The sequence below is a fragment of the Channa argus genome, chromosome 5, assembly GCF_033026475.1.
Source record: "Channa argus isolate prfri chromosome 5, Channa argus male v1.0, whole genome shotgun sequence".
NCBI classification, from domain to species: Eukaryota; Metazoa; Chordata; class Actinopteri; order Anabantiformes; family Channidae; genus Channa; species Channa argus.
Window position 1 is genome coordinate 14249839 of NC_090201.1, and position 23950 is coordinate 14273788.

The window sequence follows — 23950 nt, forward strand, 5'->3', positions numbered from 1 at the left end:
CTTTTTTCAGTTTGTAATCATTTATCAAATGAGGTTTCTAAAAATGTATCTAAATTGCTAATAAGTGATTTACCATAGAACAAGTCAGAAATGTTTGATAAAAATGCATTTATTGATAATACATCAAACCACAGCAGTGCTTTACATGCACTCAATGAAGCTAAGACATTCACCCTTTTACATTTTATCAGATACCCCCCTCACAGCTTGGTTTCAGGGAGTGTCTTCATTAAGTAAAAAAAAAGGAACACAGCCATAAAGTACAAGAGAGCACAGTGGGTCTGGAATAGCGTTGTGAACCATCTGCAGAGGCTATGGAGGGAACAATATTTGCACAAAGTGTTCTCCTAGATTAACTAAGTGTCACACATTGGCAAAGTGGTGAAAGACTGGTTCAAGCAGAAGCTGTAGGATAGTTAACAACATTTTGGAGGACGGGCCTTTAGTTTAGCTGGTTGAGGAGCTTCTTGATGTCACCCTCAATGTCGCTGGTGAGGAACATCCTGCTGTAACGCTTGAACGGCACTCCATCCGAGTCGATAAGGAACTTCTCAAAGTTCCAGGACACGTCGTTCCTGCAGACTGGGCTCCAGATGATGAACTTTGAGTCAGTCATCAAGGCAGCTGGCTCGTCACTGGGGAATGGGAGCATCTCCCTCAGGAATGCAAACAAAGGATGAGCATCCTTTCCATTGACATCCACCTTCTCCAGGAGCTGAAACTTTGGCTCAAAGCCATTTCCAGGACGGACATACTTCAGAGACAGAAGGATTTCTTCATTCTTGCAGTTTTCCTACATGGGATACACTTATGTTAAGTATGGTGTATGCTGAATTGTTTGCATATTCCTAAAATTAAAAAAACACAAGGGCATCTACCTTTTCAGCAGTCGAACAGTAAAATTAGCTGCTGCTTTTTACTATTAAGTAAATTATTTAATCTAATTAGAGTAGATACTGGTTTTGCCAGGTTAGAAGGAAACAATTACTGATATTTGATCACTGAGTTGATAAATAATTTAGTGCTAACAGTTGCGATGGTGGAGGAAGCGGAACAAAAGCTGCGCATTGAGAAACATCGTTTAACCTGAAGAGAGAGAGAGAGAGAGAGAGAGAGAGAGAGAGAGAGAGAGAGAGAGAGAGAGAGAGAGAGAGAGAGAGAGAGAGAGAGAGAGAGTGCGCGCTAAACCAAAACTTCCCCTTTGCTAAATTTCTCTCATTGCTGCAACTGTTTACAGGAACTGTTACTTAAGTTTCAAGGATATATTTTTGTACTTTTCAACTTTAGGTAATACTTAATACGTAATAATTTAATTGTATATTTTTTCACTATTTGATTAAAAAGTAAAACAACAAAAACATCGCAATAACTTGGAAACATTTAGCTGAAAACTAATTACGCCAAACAGCAATAAAACTCATTAACTCTACTTACAAAAGCTACAACAGTATCGTTGACCTTTTAAATCTGAGGACAAAGGGGCTACTTCCGGGAAATTAAAATCTCAAGCGCACGAGTAAATAACGCAACTAATACAAACTATCAATAACCCAATGCAAATTAATAAATGCAGATCTTTGTAGAACACGTAGCGGCTCTGTCTTCACCTGATGGCCGAACTGGTTGCAGGGCACTCCCAGGATCACAAGCCCCTTGCTGGCGTAGCGCTCGTGGAGCTCGTTCATCTGGGTGTAATCCCTGACGGTCGTTCCTCAAAGAGACGCGACATTCTCAATGAGGACGACTTTTCCCTTCAGTGAGGAGAAATTGAAGATTTCTCCTGTTAACAGTTTTGCAGTGAGGCCGTAGAATCTCCCAGCCATTCTCGCAACGCTCTTTGAAGTACCGCCGACACCTTGATGTTAGAACCTCGCTCTGCCTCTCACAGTCTCTGGAGCCAACCTTTTAAACAAGTCCCAAGAGTGTGTTCAGTTGTCAAGATAGTTCACACCCAGCACGTTGTGAGGCGGCAACACGGTGCCTCCAGTGTACTGTGACATGACAGCCCAAGAATCATAAAAGTTTAGCAACTTGGTGGTAAATCAAAAACTATTGAGCCTTAACATGCTAAATTAAATTAATAATGCCGTCTTCATATTTGTGATGTAGAATCTATATTTTTTCAGCATATAACTTGATCGTCTCAGCTACGGTAAGCAGAGGCTCAAATCGGTAAAGCGTATACTCTTTAGTGTAGTTGCGCAGATACGTCGCTATGTGGGTATGCATGTTTCTCAACACAGCGTAATCCGGCGAGAGCTGTTTATTAAAACCGCACCACTCGATGCTAGAAAATTAGGGACCGTCATAAATATATTGCAGTGTATAGTTGTAATGTGGAACAAAGCCTTGTTTGTTAATAGTGAACAGAGACTAATTGATTACAGCAGAGTTAAATAACGAAAGTGAGCAACATATAAAACGTACTGTAAATTTATGGTAAAAATCTCAGTTGTTTAGGTCGTTTATTTCTCTCTTCCACGGCCGTTGGCCAAGCAAAGCTACACGACGAGGGATCCCTTATGTGACGTCGTTGACGTGCAAAGCACATTGGCGCGGAGGTTTGTTTTGTAACTTCAGCCTGTGGTCGTGGTTTGTGCCTTTCTTCAATGTATGTTTTATTTCTATCACTCTTAACAGCTAATATCATAATCCGGATATAACGTTACGTAGTGAAAGTACAGCATATTTGTGAAACAAGTAGTGATTTATTGGATGTTCTTTTGTAGAACGGTTTTCTGTACTATTCCAAGAGAACTCCACTTGAAACAACATCACGTTAGCATGTTGGTTACAGTGAATGTTAGCCGGGGCTATTAAACAAAGTTTTATCCTCAAATTCTATAGGATGATGCGGAAAAAGCGACGCACTTGTGTAGATAAAGGAGAAGGAGCGGCTTTTACCACTAGTAAGTTTTACATTAACTTTCTTCACATAATCCTACTATGGACTTGCGTCCCATTAAAGTTCAGCAACATATCGGACCAACACGTTAATTACTAATTGCACTAATAACAAATTTCTTTGTTTTTTTTCCACCAAACACGTCTTAAACTTTCTTAAATCTTTCCATAGAGGCAAAAAAGAGCCGCAGCACTGGTCGCGAGCCTAGGGAGGATGTCGCAAAAGAGACAAATCAAAGTGTGTTTACTGTGTTTCTGAGAGAGGCAGGTGTCACTTTGAAACAAGGTGGCACATCTAACGAAATAGGTAAAAGTGATACATTTAATATTCCAAAACACTGGACTACGAAATACAATTAAAGTGAAATGAAATCAGTCTCATCACGCTGACTTTTTTCCTGATCTTTGTCTTTTTCCCTTTAGCTGTTGACCATGTAGTTTTTCAAAAAAGGCTACAAAAACAATTACAAAAGAGCCCGAGGTACCCGGGAGTAAGTATATGCATCATCCTTATGCACACACAAAAAGTGAGATTATTAGCACAAGACCTTTATGGTACATTGAACATTTCATTGTTCAGATTATACAGGAATTCATCACAGAATTGGAGGCCCATATCGAGGACCCTGAGAGGTTTAGAAACTGCCTTCTCCCATGTGTTCCACAGTTGTCTGATGCCGAAGCTGGGTAATCGTTAAAATACTACATACAACTATAGAGGGTATTTCACACAGCTGTTTAATTTATGAAGGGGTATGTTAATACCCGAGACTAAGCTTATGACTTGGGTTTGTTTGATTCACAATACTGAGGTTTCCCCTGTGTGTTCTATCAGCTCATTCCAAGAAAGTCTATTACGCATGCTTTTGGGGATTGAGATGCTACAGGTAAGGTTATTTTTTTTTGCATAGATTCTGCTAAAGACATCTGCATCTGTTTTTCATGTATCATGTCGAAATACAAATACAGAGGGATTTTTTTTATGTCATCATGTCTGTGAATGTGTAGTGTTCACTGTGTATTTCAAATTTACTTTCTTTTTCGTGCAGACTTCAATTGTTAACACTTTGCTTGAGAAAATTCCAGAATTTATGTTGGATGGGTCAGTATTTAATGTCATCAGTTCTCCCCTTTCTCTCTCTCTCTCTCTGTGTGTCTATTATCGTTTTAAATGATTTTGTTCTGTCCTTCACAGGGCTGGAGAAGGAGGACTCAGTATTCCACACATGATTATTAACCAGCTTAAATGGCTTGACAGAGTGGTTAACAGCAAGGTAGTATTTTCAGGTGTTTTCAGTTTTGCTGATCTGTTCCATTAGGTCTGTAATTATGTATTTTTCCTTATGGATGATTTTATTTAAAATAATAATTGTGTTTTGTTTGTTTGACTTACAGCTTTTTTTAATCCCGGTTCTATATTTATAGGAATTAGCAGCAAAGCTCATGGAGCTTGTCTCAGTGGCACCTGTGGAAGTTCAGCGGGAAATTATCACCAGTTTGCCAGAGATACTGGAAGACTCTCAGCACAATGACATAGCCAAGGAGCTCAAGTATATACAATACATTTTTAATACAGATCTGTAGTTCCTGAATTGTATCAGTCACTTACAGTATTATAGTGCACATACCACTGGTCTCATTACTGGTATTTGTAGCTCTTTACTCCAGGAGAACACTCAGTTGACTGTCCCCATTCTGGATGCCCTCTCCAGTCTTAACCTCAGTTCCCCTTTATTGACTGAGGTAATACACACTGTTACATTTATTAATATAAAGTACAGCTAGATGTTATTATTTTGATGCCTGTTGTTGTCTCTTATCTTAGGTTCGTGGAGCAGTTATGTCCACATTGGCTGCTGTGCAACTAGAGGACCTACCTGTGGTCGTCAAGTTCATCCTTCAGTCTCTCTCAGCCTCTGATGCATATGAGGTTAAATCCTCGAGTCATGTCCCCAACATTTTGCATTTGAATACATATATAGTAAATAGTAATTTCAATTATTATTAACAATTATCTATTGTATCTATTGTATTATCTTATTATACAAATTATCTTTTGAAGTCAATATATGCAGCATGTGTTTTCTTTGTGTAGGTGGCGTGTAAACTTCGTAAGAAGATCGACTTGGAACAATGTGTTCTTCCCCCAGTGCTGCAGGCCTCTCAGAGCTGCTTGAAGAGCAAAGGAGCAGCAGTGTAAAACAATACATATTCCAGTTCAATAACATCTCAACATCAACGCATGATATCAGAAACTTACAATCAATCATACCAGTGGGTCTTTCATATTGTTGTATCCCTGTCCATTAAATCTAATACACTTGGTTTTGGACCAGGTCTGCTTCCACAGCAGCAACATCAGCAGGCGGAAGCCAGGACAGTGTTACATTGACACTGGATGCCATCAAGTCAGCCGTGCGATTCCAGAAGACAATTTCGGAGGCTTGGCTGAAGGTCTTCATTTATTTATAAAGCTTTTATGTTTTGGAGTTGTTATATTTTTGTGCTGCTTCAATGTTTATTTTTTTTATATTAGGCAATAGAGTCTGTGGATGAAGCACAGGACCATAAGGTGAATGTTGTCTCACCTAATATTTGCATTATGAAGGTTTATGCGACTGAATGTCTGTCTCTTAAATGTCTCTACTGTTACTACTCTACTATACTTTAGGTAATAGATCTGCTGGTGCTGTTTATCCTTCACTCCACCAATGCAAATCAGAGCCGACGTGGGGCAGAGAGGGTGCTGAAGGTCAAAGTGAGGACTGGATTGATGCAAGAGACTCTGCTCCAGAAGACCTTCAGAGATTATTCTCAGGTGGGTAAATCTGTACACATTCACGTGTAAGAGTTTGTATAAACAAAGTAGGGCAGTGGAATATTTTGATTTGTGTATCTGGTAATTCATTATCATTTGATAAACGTGTTCTATGTATTACTTATAATATTGCAGGTCATGCGAGGATATTTTCCATCTATACTGGCTCTGGCTCAGAATTTGTTGCGCTCCCCAGACCCCTGTGTGATGCCTTTTGGCGGTCACATGTACCGACACTCATTCACTGCATTTGATTCTTACTGCCAACAGGTGGGTTTGGGAAAGATTTATTTATTTTTTGTACTGTATAATTATACTGTTTTTAATTTGACTGGACCTGAGTTTTTCACATGCTGTACAATGTTTTGTAGGAGGTGGTGGGCTCTTTAGTGACCCATGTGTGTAGTGGTGTGGGTGGGGAGGTGGATATGGCACTGGAGCTTCTCTGTGGCCTGGTTACAGAACAACCCTCAGAAATGGCTTTGTATGCTGTTTTTGTCAAGGTAAATGTGTGATTCACATATCTGAATGAAACCAGCATTATGCACACTGCTAGCTACTGCTTGTAGCTAGTTTGTCATTATGGTCACCTTCATAGTGTGCATCTTACCGTTGGTTTGGTTTAGTATGTAACTGAGTGTCGTATCTGATACAGGGAGTCTTGGACTACATGGACAACCTTACACTTCAACAGATCCGCAGACTATTTCATCTTCTGAGCAGGCTGGCCTTTGGGCAGCAGCAGCAAGGCTCTCACATTCAGGTGCAATGCACAGTCACAGGCAAATGATACATTTCAGACTTGGACATCATATGTTTTTTTTTCTTTGTCACCTTTACTTTACTATCCTATTCCTTTATTGGTTTTCCCCTCAGGATGACATGCACATTGTGATACGCAAACAGCTCTCCAGCACTGTACCCAAGTACAAAAGAATTGGCATCATTGGTGCAGTCATGATAGTAGGCAGCATGGGGGCCTTTAGGTGAGGACTGTTTTTAATAGATACACATATATGTTTATATAAAGAAAAAATATTTTGTGTTCATTCTGTCACTTTATCTCTTTTTTCTTGATCACACACACTGTCCCCATTCAGGCCCAATGTAAAGGACTCACAGAAAGGATCGTTACCCCAGGAGACTTTCAGACAGGTATTATTCATCAGCACTTTAAACAGTCTGAACAAAATGTGTACATATGATTTGTGATTTGCAAAGTTTGTGATTGTTATTTAAAAACATTTTTTAATTTTTAATTTAAATATAAGGTTACCTGTTGGTTAGGGCTTAATAGTAGGTTATAGCTGCAGTCCATATCCTTTGGTACATTAAGACAGCACTAAATGTTAACTTATTTTTATTTATTTATTAATGTTATAAATTATATTGCATAGTAAGTATGCTGTGGTACTTTTTGCCAGAAGGATAACTAGTCTATGGTGGAGTTTTTGATTATGTTGTTGACTCTCATGCAGCATCTTAAGAATATGTCTTGGGTAAGTCTTGATTTTACACCCAAGTTTCTATCTTTGTCTGCTACCTTCCTGTGAAAGGGGTCCATCAAAAACATATATAATAAATAAATATTCACATTATATCACATTATTATAGCTAATTGAAAGGCCAAATGTGACAATTGTTTTGATAACTCCGTGCTAATATAGCACAGTCTGATATTAACTGCAGGTTTCTGGTCATTTAAAAAGTTCATGTTTGTGTGTTTGGCTTGTTGCAGGTGACAGGCCTATTAGAGCTGGTGAAGTCAAGCAGTGAAAGCTCACCTGAGGCTGCAGCACTGTATTATGATGAGCTGGCCAATCTGATCCTGAGCTCTACCCTGGATCCACGGGTGCAGGTGTGTCTTGAACTTTTACCACACTTTATCTCACAATAGCTCTTTTGTAAAGGTCTTTGTTTATGACTGTGTGTCAAGTAACTTTATTCATTGAAATTGAAATTTTGACCTGAAGCCAACTTCATAAGTGCAGTTACAGCATGATTCAGCATTTTGGTCCTCTTGTCAACAGGAGTATATTGGCAAAAGTGTCTTAGATGACTTTCAGGATGACTTTGTAGTGGATCTGGGGCCGGAAATCACAGGGTTGGTGATAAACATCAACATTAGAAAGTTATATTCCTAATTATATATTACTTTAATTTGTGTAATTTTCCCCTCCTACCTGTGTATTTAAGATCCTTTCCGTTTTTGGCCCGTGTAATGTACAACCTCGATGAGGAGGAGAGTCAGGGAGGCATTGCTATCAACCTGCTGCCTCTATTGGCCAAAGACATGAAGAACAAAGCAGAGCAACTATGCCAAACGAAGAAGGGAGAAAAGTCAGTTATCCCACTCCCAGTTTCATTTGAAATTGAATTAGATCTTCAATTTAAGCAAATTGTGAAAAATAATCAAACCCAACTTCAATCAATAACAATTTAGATTTGTGTTTTGCTATATTTTGTGCAGGCGAGTGTCTCCTCTCTGTCTCTTTCCATTTTTTCGCCTCTTAAGACTGTGTGAGGAGAAGCAACATCTTGGAGACCTAGAGGAAATTGATGCCCTGTTGGGTGAGGAGTGTTATAAATCTCTGATAGAACATTTTTTTTGCGTGTCTGTGGCCATATAACTTGTATCTCTTTTTTATTTGCTTTATTACAGGCTGCCCTCTGATCCTGACAGATATGGATGTAGTAGAGAAAATAGAGAGTCTGTCGAAAACGGAGAGGGAGTTTCTCTGTACTTTGCTCTTTCACACCATCAACTGGTTCAGAGAGGTAACTGCATATTATCATTAAATAGGTCTGGCTGACTTGGGCAGAACGGTTCCCAGAAATAGGACATATGTCACTGAAGCTGTGTCTTATCCTTGTTTTCATTGTAGGTCATAAATGCATTTTGTGGGCAAAAAGAAACTGAGATGAAGATGAAAGTGATGACTCGGCTGCAAAACATCACCTACCTTCAGACATTGTTGGAGAGGGCTTTGGCTGGTGGGTTATGATCTATCAATATGTAAAGGCCTTAAAGTCTTAAGTTAAAACCTATACTAAAATATAATGTTTATACTTTCTCTTTTCTTTGTATTTCAGGCACACCTGGCTATGTTCCACCTGTTGCTAACTTTGATGGTGAAAGTACAGATGCAGTTTTGCTTAGTTCTATTGTTCCTGTGAATAAGCCAAAGAAAGGTAACAGAATAAAATGAATGGTAAATTAAGAATAATTTATTCTTACCGTCTAACTCATATGTTTTTTAGATGGCACGGGAAAAAAGAGGAAGGCCCCTGGTAAGAGCTCATCAGAAGGCAGCTCGCAGCTTGATGAGGTATCTGAAGCAAATGAAACGCATCAGGTAATCCTTGACTTCTCACATTAATCACGTATTAATGTAACCAAGCTTAAAAAGGGGTAATTTTGCTTGTGCTAAAGGGTCAACCAGAGAAGGAAAAAGAAAAGGAGATCTGGCAAGGGGTTAATCTGCTATCCTACAGACAGTTTTTCAGGGAGCTAGACATGGAGGTGCTCAGTGTGCTGCAGTGTGGCCTGCTCTCTCGCTCACTGCTGAACTCTGAGCTCCACACCAAGGTATGAAAATAATTTAATTTTTTTTACTTAAGTAGATTTACTAATAGAAATTATATACACATATTAAATTGTAGTGGAATTACATAATTTAAACCAGTGATTCCAATATTGTTACATGGCTGAGGTGCGAGAGGAGGTTCTGCTGGGTCCCGCTGAACTGGTTTTTCTACTGGAGGACATGCTTCGCAAACTGGAGTTCAGTCTTACAGCTTCCCCTGCCAAAAGACCCCCTTTCCTTAAGGTACAGAAAAAGTCCTACGTCAAACACAGGGCATGCAGAATCAGAACAGGTGTGGTATGGTGTAGTGGGTGCGTGCATCTGACAGGGGCAAATTAGTAAAAAAATCATACGGTAATATGCAGTGTTGTTATCATATTGTTATCAACTTTTAACAGAATTACTGTACATATTTTATGGACTGTGGTTGAGGTTTTACTATTTTATTATATACTGTTTAGTGTATGTTCTGTGATATGTTTATGTTATCTGTTTCTTTTATGTGAATATCTAACTGTAAAACCCATTATTGTACCCAATAAGGAATAATAAAGTTGAATTTCAGTTGAGTTGCATTGAGGAACATTTTCCTTCACAGGGAAGGGTGGATAAAAGTGTGGGATTCTCCCACCTACAACAAAGAAGCTCCAAAGATATTGCTTCCTGGTGTGTCCAGCTTCTGCCAACTCTCTGCTCACACCTGGAAAACTGCCACAACCATTTTCAGGTACAAAATAACATACTTGGCAATTATCATATAAAATAATAAAATAATATTTTCCAGCTCTCATTAAATATTTCCCACACTTCTTCTCATGTATGCAATTGTACAGATACTGCTGTCTGAAAACAGTAGTGTCCTGGATGGACCTGCAACAGATGTGCAGGAGAACCAATTGATGTCATCAGCGTATCAGCTGCTGCTGCAGGTCCTGAACACTACCTTCAGCTGGTGAGGAGGAACAAATGGCTTTAATGTCATACATTAAATATTTGAACTGTGTAGGTTATCGTTATATCACTGTCTTTTACTGAGTTTCTTGAATTCACAGATTGTATGTGTATTTGTCAGGTCTGGATTCAGTCAGCCAGGTCAGCGGAGCTTACTGAAGAAGGCTTTAGAAGTTTTTGCCAGAAGACTTAAAGAAGGGGATGGTGATTTGACTCTGGAGCAACTTGTAAAGTAGGTAGTGTAGGTGGCTGTAAATGTAAGGACATATCCACACTGATCAGCCATAACATTATGACCACTGAGCGGTGAAGTGAATGGCAGTGATTATCTTGCTGTCATGGCACCCTGAAGTGGTTTTGAACATTTGGCTCTTGAAGTTGATGTGTTTAAAGGAGAAAACGTGTCCAAACATGAAGATTTGAGTAATTATGACAAGAGCCAAATTGTAATTGTGGTCAGAGCAGCTTCAAAACTGCAGCTCTTTTGGGATGTTCTTGGTCTGCATTAGTCAGGACCAACTGAAAGCGATCCAAGATCCAATATTCTAACAATGGGCCCATGAGGATCAGAACTGGACCATGGGACAATGGAAAAAGGTGGGCTGGTCGAATAATCATGTTTTCTTTTAGATCATGCCGATGGCCGAGTGGTGCTGGGGAAGGGTTTGCACCAGGATTTACTATGTAACGAAAACAAGCCAGCAGAGGCAGTATGATGCTTTGGGAAATGTTCTGTTGGGAAAACGTGGGGCCTACCATTCATGAGAATGTTACTTTGACATGTGCCACCTACCTAAATGTTGTTGCCTACCAAAGTGCATCCCTTAATGGAAACAGTATTCCCTGATGGCAGTGGCGTCTTTTATTAGGGTAATAAACCCTACCATAACAAAAATGGTTCAAGAATGGTTCGAGGAACACAATAATAAGTTTGAGGCCTCCAAAGTCTTGAGAACTTAATCCAATCAAACATCTCTGGGATGTGCTGGAAGACCAAATACGATCCTTAGAGGTCCAACTTTGCAACTTACAGGACTTTAAGGATCTGCTACTGACAGTTTGGTACCAGTCACCACAGCACAGCTTCAGAGGTCTAGTGGAGTCTATGCTTTGATTGGCCAGGGCTGTTTTCATGGCAAAAGGGGGTAGTACTCAATATTATGCAAGTGGTCATTATGTTATGAATGATGGGTATATGTTTTAATATCTATACGTTAAATTGAATCAGAATTGTTGAATAACAGAGTACATCTGAAGATTGAATTATGTCAACTGGACTTCTTTCTTCTTATAACATTAACAACATTATCCCCTCCCGTCTTTTTCTATTTAGACACAGCTTTGAATACTTCTTTAACTTCTGCAGCACAATGCCAAGTCTCAGCACAGCACTGTGTCTCTCCCAGCTTCTACCCACTGTGTCAGAGAAAGGAGGGAACCCTGCTGTCTACAGAGAGCAGACTGGTCAGTCTGTAATGTTACCTCACTTACATCCACGTATCTAATGCTGAACACACTGTAATTTAATTGGTGGATTTTTCTTCCTAGCTTCTATAGCAAAACGTTTCCTGAGCCGAAACTGGGTAACAGCCAGTGGAGAGAAGGAGCGAGGGACCAAATTCAATGAAGTGCTTCACACTCTCCTAAGGTGTATAAAAGTTGCTGAATCATGGAAAGTGACCAATAGACTTTCATTAGAGCCTGACTGAAATCACTATGCTCAAAACTTATTATGCATGTGGTATAATGGTATGGGTACTGTATATAGAGTATGATGGTTGATCAGTAAAAAGTTGCAGTACACAAGTCATACAGATATATTTATGGTAATTTAGAAAATAGAGTGGTGACAAATTAGTAAATTGTAAAACTGTAAATGTAGGAAACAACAAGTAAAAAATAAAATCAACTCCAGATTGGTGTCCTGCAGTCAGTTGTAGCGACTCCATAAATAATTCAAGTGTCATTTTGTTTAGCAGTCCTTTTGGCTCAACACCATGAATGAAACGTACGACAATCAGGCATAACACTATGACCACCTGTACAAATTAATGCAATCCAATACTGTGGCTCCGCCATGAATTCTACTTTAACAGGGTTATAATTTCTCAGTTTTTAGGTTGAAACTCAGAAATATGATAATACTAGTATTTGTATATTATTGAGGTCAAAGTGGGTAGTAAAGTTGTACTGGAGTACGAAGACGTTGTTTTAATGTTTTGGCCACTCTATTTAAAATACATGACATGGCCCAAACATTAGAACCCTCTCTTCTCCTTATGATCATAATGTTATGCCTGATCGATTCTCAACCATATGCCGTTCCTCTGTCGCAGTCCATACCTCTGGGAAAAGTATTAAAAAGTGAATATTTTTAAAGACAGCTTCTCAATGACATTATCTATGATCACCTGTGTTGTTATAATTGGAAACATTCACCCACATTTTTTTAAATTATGTGTCTTTTTCTGTCACATTGCAGCATTTACTTCGAGCATGTTGATGATGTTCTGAAGGCAGTGGAAGAAATAGCTGGAGAAGGAATCCCTGAGCTCCTTGATGCATCGAAAGATGAGAGCTCTGCATCGTGGCCTACTCTCAACAGGCAGTTCTTCGTTTCCATCAATCTTTTGTGTTTATTTATGTTAGAATAAAATGGAAGGTGCTTTAGAATTTATGATAAGTAGATTAGAAATCAGCTAAATTGCTGCCACACAATAGCCACATAAAATCAACCATGACCACAGTTAAGAGTATATTCAGTTAAATTTTTATTACTCTAATAATCATTCTTTCACTATGTTGTTTGTTTATTTATTTATTTATTGTTCAGGCAGACAATCCTTGTGTTCTATAAAGTGATGATGGTTGAGCTGGAAAAAGCTACCAGGAAGATTCCTGCTGGGAAAATCAGTGATAATCCTGAGGTTAGCCGCTGGGTTTTGCATATGCTGTACTCAATATATGTAGTAGTCAATCTCAGTATGTTTATAACTTGCTGCAGAGTACGCAGCATTGATGTATTTTCGGAAAGCTGCTATGCTATGTATTTTCCTCAATAGTTTCTTAACCAAATAATCATCATTAGATCATATAATTGATGTCATTCTTTTAGACTCAGAGTGAGAAGCTGCTGACATGGAACCTTGCTGTCAGAGACTTTCACATCTTGGTCAACCTAGTTAAGGTACATCATTTCTTAGCATGTACAGTAGCTGTAAATTTACACCACAGGTATTTAAGTTTTAGGCTTATTTTGGTTCATCCCTTTGATGTGACCTTAAATTAACAAATCTTAATTTTCTTCACTATTTAATCTGCTCTTTCAGGTGTTTGATTCTAGACCCATGCTCAATGTGTGCCTAAAAGTGAGTTGGCTCTGCATGTAGAAAATGATTTCACATCCAGTTGTAGCTGCCGATATTTAGCATTAACTAATTACAATGTTTGTAGAATGGTCGCCTTTTCTTGGAGTCTTTTCTGAAGTTGGGGATGCCACTACTGGACTACAGTTTTAAAAGGCACAAGGTACATATGAAATCTTCACAATTTCAGCCACTAAATGTTGTTGTGAAAATGTGTTTAACTATGGAATTAGTCAGCCAGAAAGTATTCTTAAATTAGGAGTTTTTACTCCTAGAACCAATTCACAAATCACTTTTCACTATTCATGGTTTAATATTAGTAAAGGCCTCATGACTCAAATGAACTCATGACAGCCCATTAAAACATTGTTTGGCGCTAAAATGTGGTTAAGCACAGGAAAATATTCCTCGTTTTTGTGAAGAATCTGCCAAACACTGCTGACAGTGGGCTGACTGTACAGTATATGATGCATTGTCTTTAAGGAGGATGTCCAGAGCCTACTGAAGACCTTCCAGCTCAGCACCAGGCAGTTGCATCACATGTGCGGGTATTCAAAGGTAGCTACATATGTCAGTCTGTGTGTGCTGTTGCCAATATACCATTAGGAAATTTAATTCCGGTGACATAGGACAAGGGTCTGGACAGTACATATGGAGTGTTAATCCTCAGGCAGTCATTCACTAATTATTGTCATAATGTGTTGGTGCTCAGATCCATCAGGATACTAGCCTGACCAACCATGTACCAGCCTTAAAGAAGAGCCTTGAGCTGTTCGTGTACAGAGTGAAGGCCATGCTGACACTCAACAACTGTCAGGAGGCATTTTGGATGGGTAACCTGAAGAATCGCAACCTGAAGGTACATTGTTGGGCCTTGTATCAATGTGTCTGTTTGCATTTTGTGTAATAGACTTAAAGTTATGATATGCTGTATGCGGCAGGGTGAAGAGATTCTGTCTCAGAGGTCACAAGGAAGTGATGAAGATGATGATGACGAAGAGGAGAAGCAACATTCACCAATGCCTCAGGAACAGTCAGAGGATGAGGTACTTGGCATTTTCAGAATGTTCGAGGCATTAAATTCATTGCAAGAATTATCCCATTTCTAAGCAAACATTTAGCACATGAAAATGAAAAACATATTACTACTGGTTTAAATATTTATCTAAAAAAGTAAAGATTTAATTCTGTACTTTTTATTTTTTATTTTTTAAAGAAAGCATGGCTCAAAATTTACTACAGAGTTAAACAATCATTGACAAAACTAAGCATTGGCTAAAACCTACAAAGTTCTGCATACATTGTAGCTAAATGTGTAGAGAAATTCAGTAGAGATTAAAAAAATAAATAAATTAGCATTTTGATTAAACACAGAGGATCAAAATTAATAACAAGCACAGTGAATGAAGTGTAAATAAGTGTAACTTGACCTAAAGGTTTAAGCTGTAGCAAAGGTCCTGGAAGTTTTATTTTAAGCTTCCCTTACCTGTTGTTTAAAATTACTTTTTAAGTTTAAATTGTACAGGTCAGTTAACAGCCAGTTGAAACTATGCAAGCCAGTGGTCTTGTAGAGATTCAGTAACCTAATGATTGGTGGCTGACACAATTAAGAGGGAAACAATTCTATACCGTAGTATTTTGGCAGTACCCAGACCGTAACTTCAGTAGCTTTTGATTTTCTGCTTTATGAAAGCAGCTTCATTCCAATCTATATGTTTGCCAAATGCTTTTCATGTGTTTTTTCCAGGCCCAGGAGAGTCGCTCTGCACAAAGTAAACAGATCAATAGAGAAGAAGATGGGGATCAAGACGATATTACAGATGACTCTGAATAACATAACTAACGGAAGCATATACTGTTGTTGTGGTTTAATCCTTTTATAGATCAACATTTCAAGTTTTAAATGTTGGAGTTTATGGCTTTTACATGAACACTTTTCAAAGGTATTGAATTCTCTTGTGCAGCAAACAATGTGCAGGTATACTGTAGTATCAGTATCACCTATATGTAATTACAGTTCTTGTATTTTTACACACATGGCAATAACACTGCAAGCATATTAAATAATATATCTTTGTCATTAGAAAAGGTTCCTTTCCTGTTGAAGATAAAACACTTAATTATTTTTATTTCTTTTCTTTTGGTGACAGAATTAAATATGAATTGTTGAATCAATTTTATTTTACCAGCTGAATAAGGTTTGCAGATTCCTTTTTAAGAAAGATCCTGTCAGAATTCCAGCACTATGGGTTTAGAGAAGACAATGCAAAAATGGTTGATATTATAAAAGTTAAAATGCTCATATATAAGGAACAGTCGGCAGAGTTCTGTCTTGTAGTGATGATTTATTTATTTTTTGATTATTGTTGAAAGATGAGCCACACATTTGCAAAGATATTAGTGGACTTTATCTATCTCATGTAGGAACACGGGGCATTTCTCAAAACACGCAAACATTTATGAAGTCTGGGAAAAGCCCACTACAATGCAAAGACTTAAGAGTGAGTTCTTGGCAAACCTAATAAAAGGAACAGCAATGATTAGTATAAGCTCCAAATGAAGGCCAACAATCCCTCAGGTAATCTAAAGTCTTTTGGAGCTCATTTGAGAACATTTTAAAGCAGGACTGGAAAAATTATTCAAATTTTCCAGTCAAAAGTCTTCACTTTTTACTTAAGCTAGTTAAATATGGCACAGTTTGATTATAGCCAGGTGATAGACATCACTATTGTAAAGCCATTCTTTGCTACTGCAGAACTGTTTTTAAAATGTCTTGGTTTGCTTTCACAGCAACATCCATCCATTCATCCATTATCTGTAACAACTTGGCATGTGGAGCCTACCCCAGCTGTCATAGGGTGAGAGGTGGGGTACATCCTTGACATGTCCCCAGTCTATCTCAGGGTCAACCCAGAGAGACATATACAGACAGACAACCATTCACACTCACATTCACATCTATAAAGCAATTTAATCTCTGTAGCAACATCTTTTTACTCAACCTTTATTTAACAAGAAAGCATCACTGAGATTAGGGGTTCTGGTCCATATTTTAAGATACTAGACGTATCTAAACGACATAGCACAGATAATTCAAAATTCACTATGTAATACAATGATAGCTGGGTTTCTATAATTTTTATTTTTCAAAATGTTAATTGATTCATCATTCAGCTGCAGTGATTTTAACAGAGGTTCCTGAAAGTAGATGGTGAAAGTAAAAGAGACCTACTAGGGTTGTTGAGGGAAAATGCACTATAAAACAACATCAGCCCATCTACTGTAGACTTTAGCGTTTTTTTATTTTGAACATAAAGTTAATATTTTCAAATCCTTGTTTGACTAAATTGAAAACCCAGGAAAAACATGGATTGATGATGCCACTTTGTAGGGGGGTGTGTTGACTTCACATTAGTGACCCTGTGGTGTATATGATGTAAGATTTCCAGGGCTAAAATATTTTAAATGTCCCCATAGCCAACTGAAGTCTGTTGCTGCTTTCTATAATATTGTGACTGTTACATTATTGGCCAAGAATCACTAAAAGAATATAAATTGTAAATAAAAAGTACACAAATACAACAGTAACATCTGAATCACGCAGCGCCCGAATTTAGAACTCAGCTAACCTCACATTGTTCGAACATCTTTCCTGGGGGGAACCACAATCATTAAAAGCAGGGGTGTCGTTGGCAAAAGCACATATACCGTGGCCAATACCTAATGTCTAGACCTATTAAGACGTGTTATATTTATCTATTAGAGTTCACTGTTTCGATATTTAATATTTCCGTGCTGCATTTTGTATGTTTAACATTTGTTTTTAAATATGCATTAACTGCTACTATCTCCTGCAGACGACAGTGGTATATCCAGGAAGCATGTTTCACTGTTTGGGGAAATACCATAAACAAGCTACCGTTTCTGTCAAATGGAACAACTGTTTCCTCTTTCGTGTCAGGTTATTACGACAAACGAATTGAACGCTTTTTGTTGAATAGCCACCGTTTTGTGTTGGCTTTTGGCCGAACGGGGTCACATTGTCACTGTGTGTAACCCGCGGGGGGAGAAGATAAGCTTGGACAGCTTTTTGCAAATAGCACTGTCTGAAGCTGCACCGCTTTAAGAAATCATGTCTGATTTAATTCTTCTGCTGCTGATAATAGTGCTGTTGGTGTGTTTGATTGTGACAGTAGGGGGTTTTCTGGTGTACTCGGGGCTGCTGTCAGATGTGATCATAAAGACTGGGCCACCTCCTATCAGAAATGTTACCATTGCCTATAAGTTCAAAGAGGGATTATACAAGGACTGCGGTGCAGCCTACACAGAGAGCTGCAGTATTGGGCCAAAGCTGAGCGCCATCGGTGTCTTTTACGATGACCCCAAACAGGTGAGACCCATGTCATCTACTTATCAGCTGTTAGACTAACTAACAGCACCTAATCTGTGTTTATACTTGACCCAATGACATAACCAGGAAACCCAGTGTACTTTGTTTCCCGATAAGACGTTAGTGAGACATGTTTTACCTGGAGTCTTAAAGGACACTTAAACACAAAAGCTGCAGGGCTGCAATTATTATCCACGCATTTAATTTGCAATTACTGTTGTCTGTAAATGTAAAGAAAAACGAGCATCACACGTTCCCAGACGCAAAGGTGACATCCTTAATTTTTTTGTTTGTCTGAAAAACAATGAATGCTTAAAATTCAAAATCGTCAAAATGTTAAGTCAAAACGTTGAGGGTTACAGAAAGAAAGCGTAATTACAGAATAATCAATATTGCACAAATTCGTTATGCGCAGCCCTGTAGGCAGCAAAGAGAACTAGCAATTAACTACATTTGGGAAGCAGAAAACAGTAAATTTTAGCTAACATAATGTTTCTACGGGTTAATTGATTTAATGGGTTGTTTTATGTTTGCTGGAGAACAGAAGTGACAGGAGTGTCATGTACCTTTCAAATAGATGTAATTAATCAACACGTGTGGCTGAAAGAATTAAATGTGGCAGCAGCTTTTTGAAGGAGCTGAGCCTGAATGATGAAACCACTCACAGTCAGCTGTTCACTGCCACGTTGCACTGTTGATATTTTTTCCCCCTCTCATGTCTAGCTCCAGGGTGCTTCAGAACTTCTTAAGTCACATACAATAAGAAGATTCCAATCTAGAACAACTTGATAGATGCCTGAAAATGTACCACTTTTTATTTCAACTTCATGAAATTACAGTCCCAATGCATATGCAAGAAGTAGTAAATATATTCCAAAACCATATTTTGCATAAATTCAACATTGCATGTCTTTTGGTTTCATTTCACATGCTCCCACTGATCACGACTTTTTAGTAAACAAAAAAAAATCTGCACAACAGCTCCCTGTTAGATGGGAATGATTATTCAATTTCCAGCTGATGTGGAAAGAATACACATACACACATATTGTGGACTATGATAACATGTTCACTAAATGCAAATTTTGACATGACTTAACAACAACTACTGTAACTGCTACCTCTGTTGTTATATTTGATTATTTTACACGTTTATACAATGTTAGTACTGCTGATATTTGAGGTCAGGTGAGTTAAGCCATTTCACAAACAGTATGACAAAACAGAGTCAAAAGGGCACAGTAACCCAGTTTGTAACAAAGGCCCTAAACTACTACGTTGGAAAACACGGTAAGTATTTTTGAAGCTGTTGTCTGTCATTGTTTTTGAAACATTCAGTCATGTCAAGTCAAAATTTAGTTTCTCTTTGTGGAAAGTATCCTTCATAGCACAGCGGCAGCATTTTGTTTTTCTTTTTGTCAGTACTGCTGACATAGAGTTAGAGTGCCAGTTTCTCTGTGGCACACAGTCCTTTTTTGAAGCAAAAGCTTTTAGTAGACACCCTAATGGTGAGTCATACCAGTGGAAAGTTTTGGCAAGAGACTCATTATGTAGGTTATAAAACTTTTCTCCTAGTGTCAGACTATATGTAGAGCCTGCATCATTATGAGCTATGTTCAGATGTCTGTGTAACAGCCAGGCTAAAGAGACTTGCTTTATACAAACCTCATGACTATATGTTGTGATCTGTGTCCACTTCGACATAGTCTGAAGATGTATTAATGTCTTGTAAAGATAACTTTGTCATTGGAGATGTTGGTGTAGTAATAGTAAGCACCAAATCCTTGACTGGTCATTACAGCTGCAAAGGGCTGTAATCAAATCTGTCTGGGGATTTTAGTGTTTGGTTTGCGAGATGGGAATATGTTGACCCCTTTATTTTACAAAGGCCTAGAGTCTGATTACACACCAGCAGGCATAAAAGTAAACTCGGACTGTGATAGCACCATTAGGCTGAACTTTGAGTGAGATGAAATGTCTACTTAATAGTAATACTTGTCTCAATATGTCTCAGCCCTGAGTTATATACATAGTAATAGTAATTGTTACAGCAAAGGCCAATATTACACATTTAGAAACAGGAATTTACAGTTTTTGTGCATCATCTTAGTTGAATACAAAGTGTTGTGTAAAAATAGTGTTATAGTGTAAAATATACTTTGTACTCACACAGGATTCATTTTATGCCTGTCTGGTGGCTGTATACAGATGGCCACTAGATGGCAGGATTAGCATTGAAATAGACTGTGGGCGGCAGGGACATCTACAAAATCCCATTGATCTTTATATTTAATTTAATACCATGGAACAAGTAATGTGACTCACCCTCTGGTTATTCTTTCAGTTGAAAATAAGTTTTGTCATATTAAAATAAAATTGGATTTCAAACTTACAGAAGTTGTGTGTATTAATGGGTCAATGTGGTATATCCCAGTGGTTTTCCCTCCAGGTCCTGGATCTAGAGTACGGTTTCTAACCAGCACTTATTTGCCATTACAGTTCATTCAAATTTTAATACAATTCCGGTTTGATTACAATCAGGAGTTCCATAAGGAGTCTGGACCCTGAGGATCAGGATTAAAACTGATTAAACCAACTGATCAAAGAGCAGGCTTTCTGTTATTGTAGCCAAATTTTTTATGAATCTGGTAAGTCAGACAGACTGTTTGATTTTAGTACTGGTAAAGGTAGCTGGTTGAGAGTCACATCTCACTCTGCTGAAACATTTAAGCCAATTAGCAATTATTGCTCTTCTTCTTGATGCCTCACACATCTACATTTATCCGTGTGTGTATATGCAAGATTATAATTGCCATACATCTTTATCCCGAATGCCTGAGGCATTGAAATGTCTGCAAGGAATCTCCAGAACAAAATGCATTAATAAGAGTGGGCAGCAATAAATGCTCAGAGACACATGCGAGTGTCATGAGGGTTACAACCAAATAAACTGCTGGGGAGAAAGGAACTCGCAGATAAATGTCATCTTGGTGGTGCCAGTGGTTAGTTTAAAGTCAATGAGGGACCCTTTCCTTAACCAAAATATTATGCGGATATAATCAACTTCTGTTCTTGGAATTACATAGTAAATGCACCTTCCTCTGATACTGATAACATGTTTTTTTTTATATCAAGGCTAAACCAGAGCTGCCATTTGGTTCATCCTCTGATCTACTGAATTCCCATTTTGTTTTAGTTCTGAAGCAAACCCACTTATGGCTCCCTTTGACAAGAAGGAGAAAATGAAATGTCATTTGTAGATGTATATGGGAGTGGCAATGAGAGATGAGCCGAGGTGTGGAAATGCCTTGAAAGAGGGGTATAAATTGCTAGGAGTGTGACTCACCTTGAGTACCTTGCAGTGCTCCAATTCATCAATCGGAATTTCAGATCAGAGCGGCAAGCATCGCTGCGCTCTCACTCAAATTTATTAGCATTTTACTGCCGCTTGTCTGTCTGTTGACAGCAACAACATGAAAGGGGGGGCTTCTAGCGAGGAGCTGCTTTTAAAGATGGATATAAAATGAAATAAATACTCTGAAGTCTGGTCCCACAGGTCTTCAAGTCAATATTATGCAAGATTGTGGACAGGCTGGCTCACTCATAGTAAAGCACCCTGTGAATGTTCATGAACATCTCCACATTGAGTAAGATACTAAAAAATAAGAAAGCGGCGACATAGACAGAATCTGTTAAATGGGGAACTGCTTATTTATTCGCACCATAATTGGAGTGTTTGAGTGTATCCAAGTCTATGCAGAAAAAAGCAGTTGCTTTCCGAGCTGACATGTTAAGATTAGTTTGTGAAAAAGGGTGGTGAAGGATGTTTTTAAGTCTTTTGCACCTTTAGTCTTGTGACTTGTATCAGCTTTTCAGCCTGTGTTATGATGCACAAGATATTGGATTATGTTGCCAATTATTTATCAGCTTGCAGGGAGCAAGAGAGAGTAACAGTTCTAGAGAGGGAAGTAAGCCTACTTAGAGGAAGGAATTCATTCATTGCTCCTTTTAGAGAATATTATCTCCCCGCTCAGTGACATTGGACTGGAGTGGTGCCACATTGCGTCCAGCTGGCCAAGGAGTGGTGAACCAGACCCCATAACCGTGGCAAAGGAAAACTGTGTCCTGCCTCCAGCATGCTGCTTAATCCTCGCCAATAATTATACATGCCAGCACTACCAGGATGCCATGTGTAATTACCAACGAAGTCTGAGCACAGCCTAAAGGGACAGAACTGCGCTTGGTGAAACAGGGAGAGACAGGAAAAAAGTTCCACTGGCTCCTTACCCAAAGGGGCCATTGGGGTCCATTTGATCTTATTTGGGTGCCTGAGGCCCTCCTTCCAAATGTGTATCTTTTGAACTTCGTAGTTTGAATAAATCTTTTACTTTACCTTATTACAAGCAATGACACTTTCAAGTGTGTTTCTGTTTAAACGGACAGTACCCAAATTATAAAACAACTGTCTTTATTTACTTCTTAAATCAGTTAACGGGTTCACTGCAACTTCTGCTTTATTAATTCAGAAGCAAGTAGCCCATCACAGCATACCTGTGGTCGTGGTGCTGTGCAGCCTTATTAGTTTTATTCTCCATCCTGCTGAGTTTGTCGCTGCTGCCTCGTCTGCCTGTGGGGGGCGAATGGCTTACAATCAGCTGAGACAGGTTATAGCTTTGACACACAGAGGCAAAAGACAGCTCTTGTTGAGGGATTTGCTTATCCTGCAGTCCTGTGTTCATCTTGCTCCCCATGTGTCAGGTCTTTTACTTGTCCATGGAAGTGCCCTGAACACCATCTGTCTCAGTGGTCCAGATATAGAAAGAAAATGATACTGTGAACCTCTCCAGCAAATGCAGAGATCTGTGTTGTTTGTAGATGGAATGTGATTTTTTTTATTAATTTTTTTTTGGTTTCGTTTTCGTGTTTATTTTTGTTTGTGTATGTGTGTGATAGTATATGTGTGGAGGGGCTGTTATCTGCTCTGTACAAACTTGGTGCATGGATGCTGCATTTGCTGCTTGTCATGCTTCACTGCAGACATTGATGTGAAGATGGTGTTGAGGTCCAAAGAGGCTCCAAATTTGCTGATTTATTGACTTCAGTGCAGCGAAGGACCCTGGTACAACAGTGACTTTTAACTGGCATAATGATGAACCAACTTTGCCCACAAGAGCATGAAGGGCAAACTGAATGTTTGGCTCCGATTTTTCAAAAGGTCTTTCATTTCAAAGACACTATTTAGTTATTACTTTTTTGTAGAATTGCATCCTGTAGGGTAACCTGTTTAAAAAAATATAAAAATAAATATATTCGGTTTATTCGAAGTAATTGAATTCTGCGCCATAGCAGTGTCCTTTTACAACATTCGATGTATGTTATACGGTTCATATAAAGAGAGCTGACTTTATTCTCCTTCAGTGTTAACTGCTCCTCCTCTACTAATTTAGATTCACATCTTGTTGATTGGTTGCTTGGCAGCTATGTTTTAATGAGCATGGTTATGGTCCTCTGTCAGGCAGAGCATGGTATGCTCATTGTGATTCTGTCTTTAAGCTACAGTAAGGCAGAGTGTTGGCCACTTGGCCACTTGCCTCCTTTTCCCCCTGTCTTCCATAACCTGCTAACATGTTGGAAATGAACAATTGTAAACGGGCAGCACTCAAAACAATGGATCCCAACTGGTGATGGTCTGAAGGGAAGCAATGTAGAGCCAAGAGCAGGAGAGATGAAGAGAGTAAATCCTCATTACGTGTCTGCTAATAAAGAGTTACCTCTGTCAGGCATACCTTTTTATTGTTGAAGAGCTGTCCTTCATCAAAGAAGGCCCTTGTAGCCTCAAGCAAAGAATGGCTTTTGAAATTACTTTTTCTCCCAACAGGTCTATGGAGACCAGGTTTAGAGAAATCAGGTAGGAATGGGAATGGAACAGTTTGTG

At 38.7% G+C, this 23950-nt stretch overlaps 3 protein-coding genes across 6 annotated transcripts in view; 2 read left to right on the forward strand and 1 right to left on the reverse strand.

Annotated features, from left to right (window-relative positions):
- Nucleotides 1-91: 91 nt before the first annotated feature.
- gpx1b (glutathione peroxidase 1b) lies at nt 92-1901 on the reverse strand. Its single transcript, XM_067504931.1, has 2 exons — nt 1608-1901; nt 92-793 (listed from the first exon to the last, which is right to left on the reverse strand). Exons 1-2 carry the CDS (start codon nt 1821-1823, stop codon nt 443-445), a joined length of 567 nt encoding a protein of 188 aa, XP_067361032.1. The 5' UTR covers nt 1824-1901; the 3' UTR covers nt 92-442.
- A 71-nt stretch (nt 1902-1972) lies between these two features.
- On the forward strand, nt 1973-15807 carry fancd2 (FA complementation group D2). 3 transcript variants are annotated; one of them, XM_067504921.1, is made up of 44 exons: nt 2273-2611; nt 2848-2909; nt 3077-3211; nt 3328-3395; nt 3485-3591; nt 3740-3791; nt 3954-4006; nt 4100-4178; nt 4330-4454; nt 4560-4647; nt 4730-4834; nt 5000-5100; nt 5241-5358; nt 5441-5476; nt 5576-5722; nt 5858-5992; nt 6094-6225; nt 6378-6485; nt 6599-6708; nt 6823-6877; nt 7461-7580; nt 7753-7826; nt 7919-8062; nt 8193-8293; nt 8385-8500; nt 8608-8716; nt 8816-8914; nt 8984-9078; nt 9156-9311; nt 9436-9552; nt 9908-10036; nt 10143-10261; nt 10382-10492; nt 11594-11724; nt 11809-11908; nt 12743-12865; nt 13094-13187; nt 13376-13447; nt 13590-13628; nt 13714-13788; nt 14109-14183; nt 14338-14484; nt 14567-14671; nt 15373-15807. In XM_067504921.1, coding segments are annotated over exons 1-44 (4356 nt in total). In that variant the 5' UTR covers nt 2273-2609; the 3' UTR covers nt 15460-15807. The 3 variants fall into 3 exon arrangements, with proteins under 3 accessions (XP_067361020.1, XP_067361021.1, XP_067361022.1); XM_067504919.1 differs by lacking the exons at nt 13376-13447; nt 13590-13628; nt 13714-13788; ... (2 more) ...; nt 14567-14671; nt 15373-15807 and having other exon boundaries at nt 1973-2611; nt 4730-4885; nt 12743-13122; XM_067504920.1 differs by lacking the exons at nt 13376-13447; nt 13590-13628; nt 13714-13788; ... (2 more) ...; nt 14567-14671; nt 15373-15807 and having other exon boundaries at nt 1973-2561; nt 4730-4885; nt 12743-13122.
- A 1696-nt stretch (nt 15808-17503) lies between these two features.
- tex264a (testis expressed 264, ER-phagy receptor a) overlaps nt 17504-23950 on the forward strand; it is a 56685-nt gene continuing 50238 nt past the window's right edge. The window contains exon 1 of one of the 2 annotated variants that reach the window (XM_067504932.1): nt 17504-18015. In XM_067504932.1, the coding sequence (XP_067361033.1) occupies nt 17758-18015 (258 nt within the window). In that variant the 5' untranslated portion in view covers nt 17504-17757. The remainder of the gene's footprint in view (nt 18016-23950) is intronic. The other variant, XM_067504933.1, reaches the window with a different exon arrangement.

Bases quoted from the DNA above. Each gene is read 5' to 3' on its own strand.
- fancd2 (XM_067504921.1), top strand. The intron at 4,455-4,559 runs GTATATACAATA...TGGTATTTGTAG, and splicing joins GACATAGCCAAGGAGCTCAA to CTCTTTACTCCAGGAGAACA. The intron at 5,359-5,440 runs GTCTTCATTTAT...TTTTTATATTAG, and splicing joins TTTCGGAGGCTTGGCTGAAG to GCAATAGAGTCTGTGGATGA.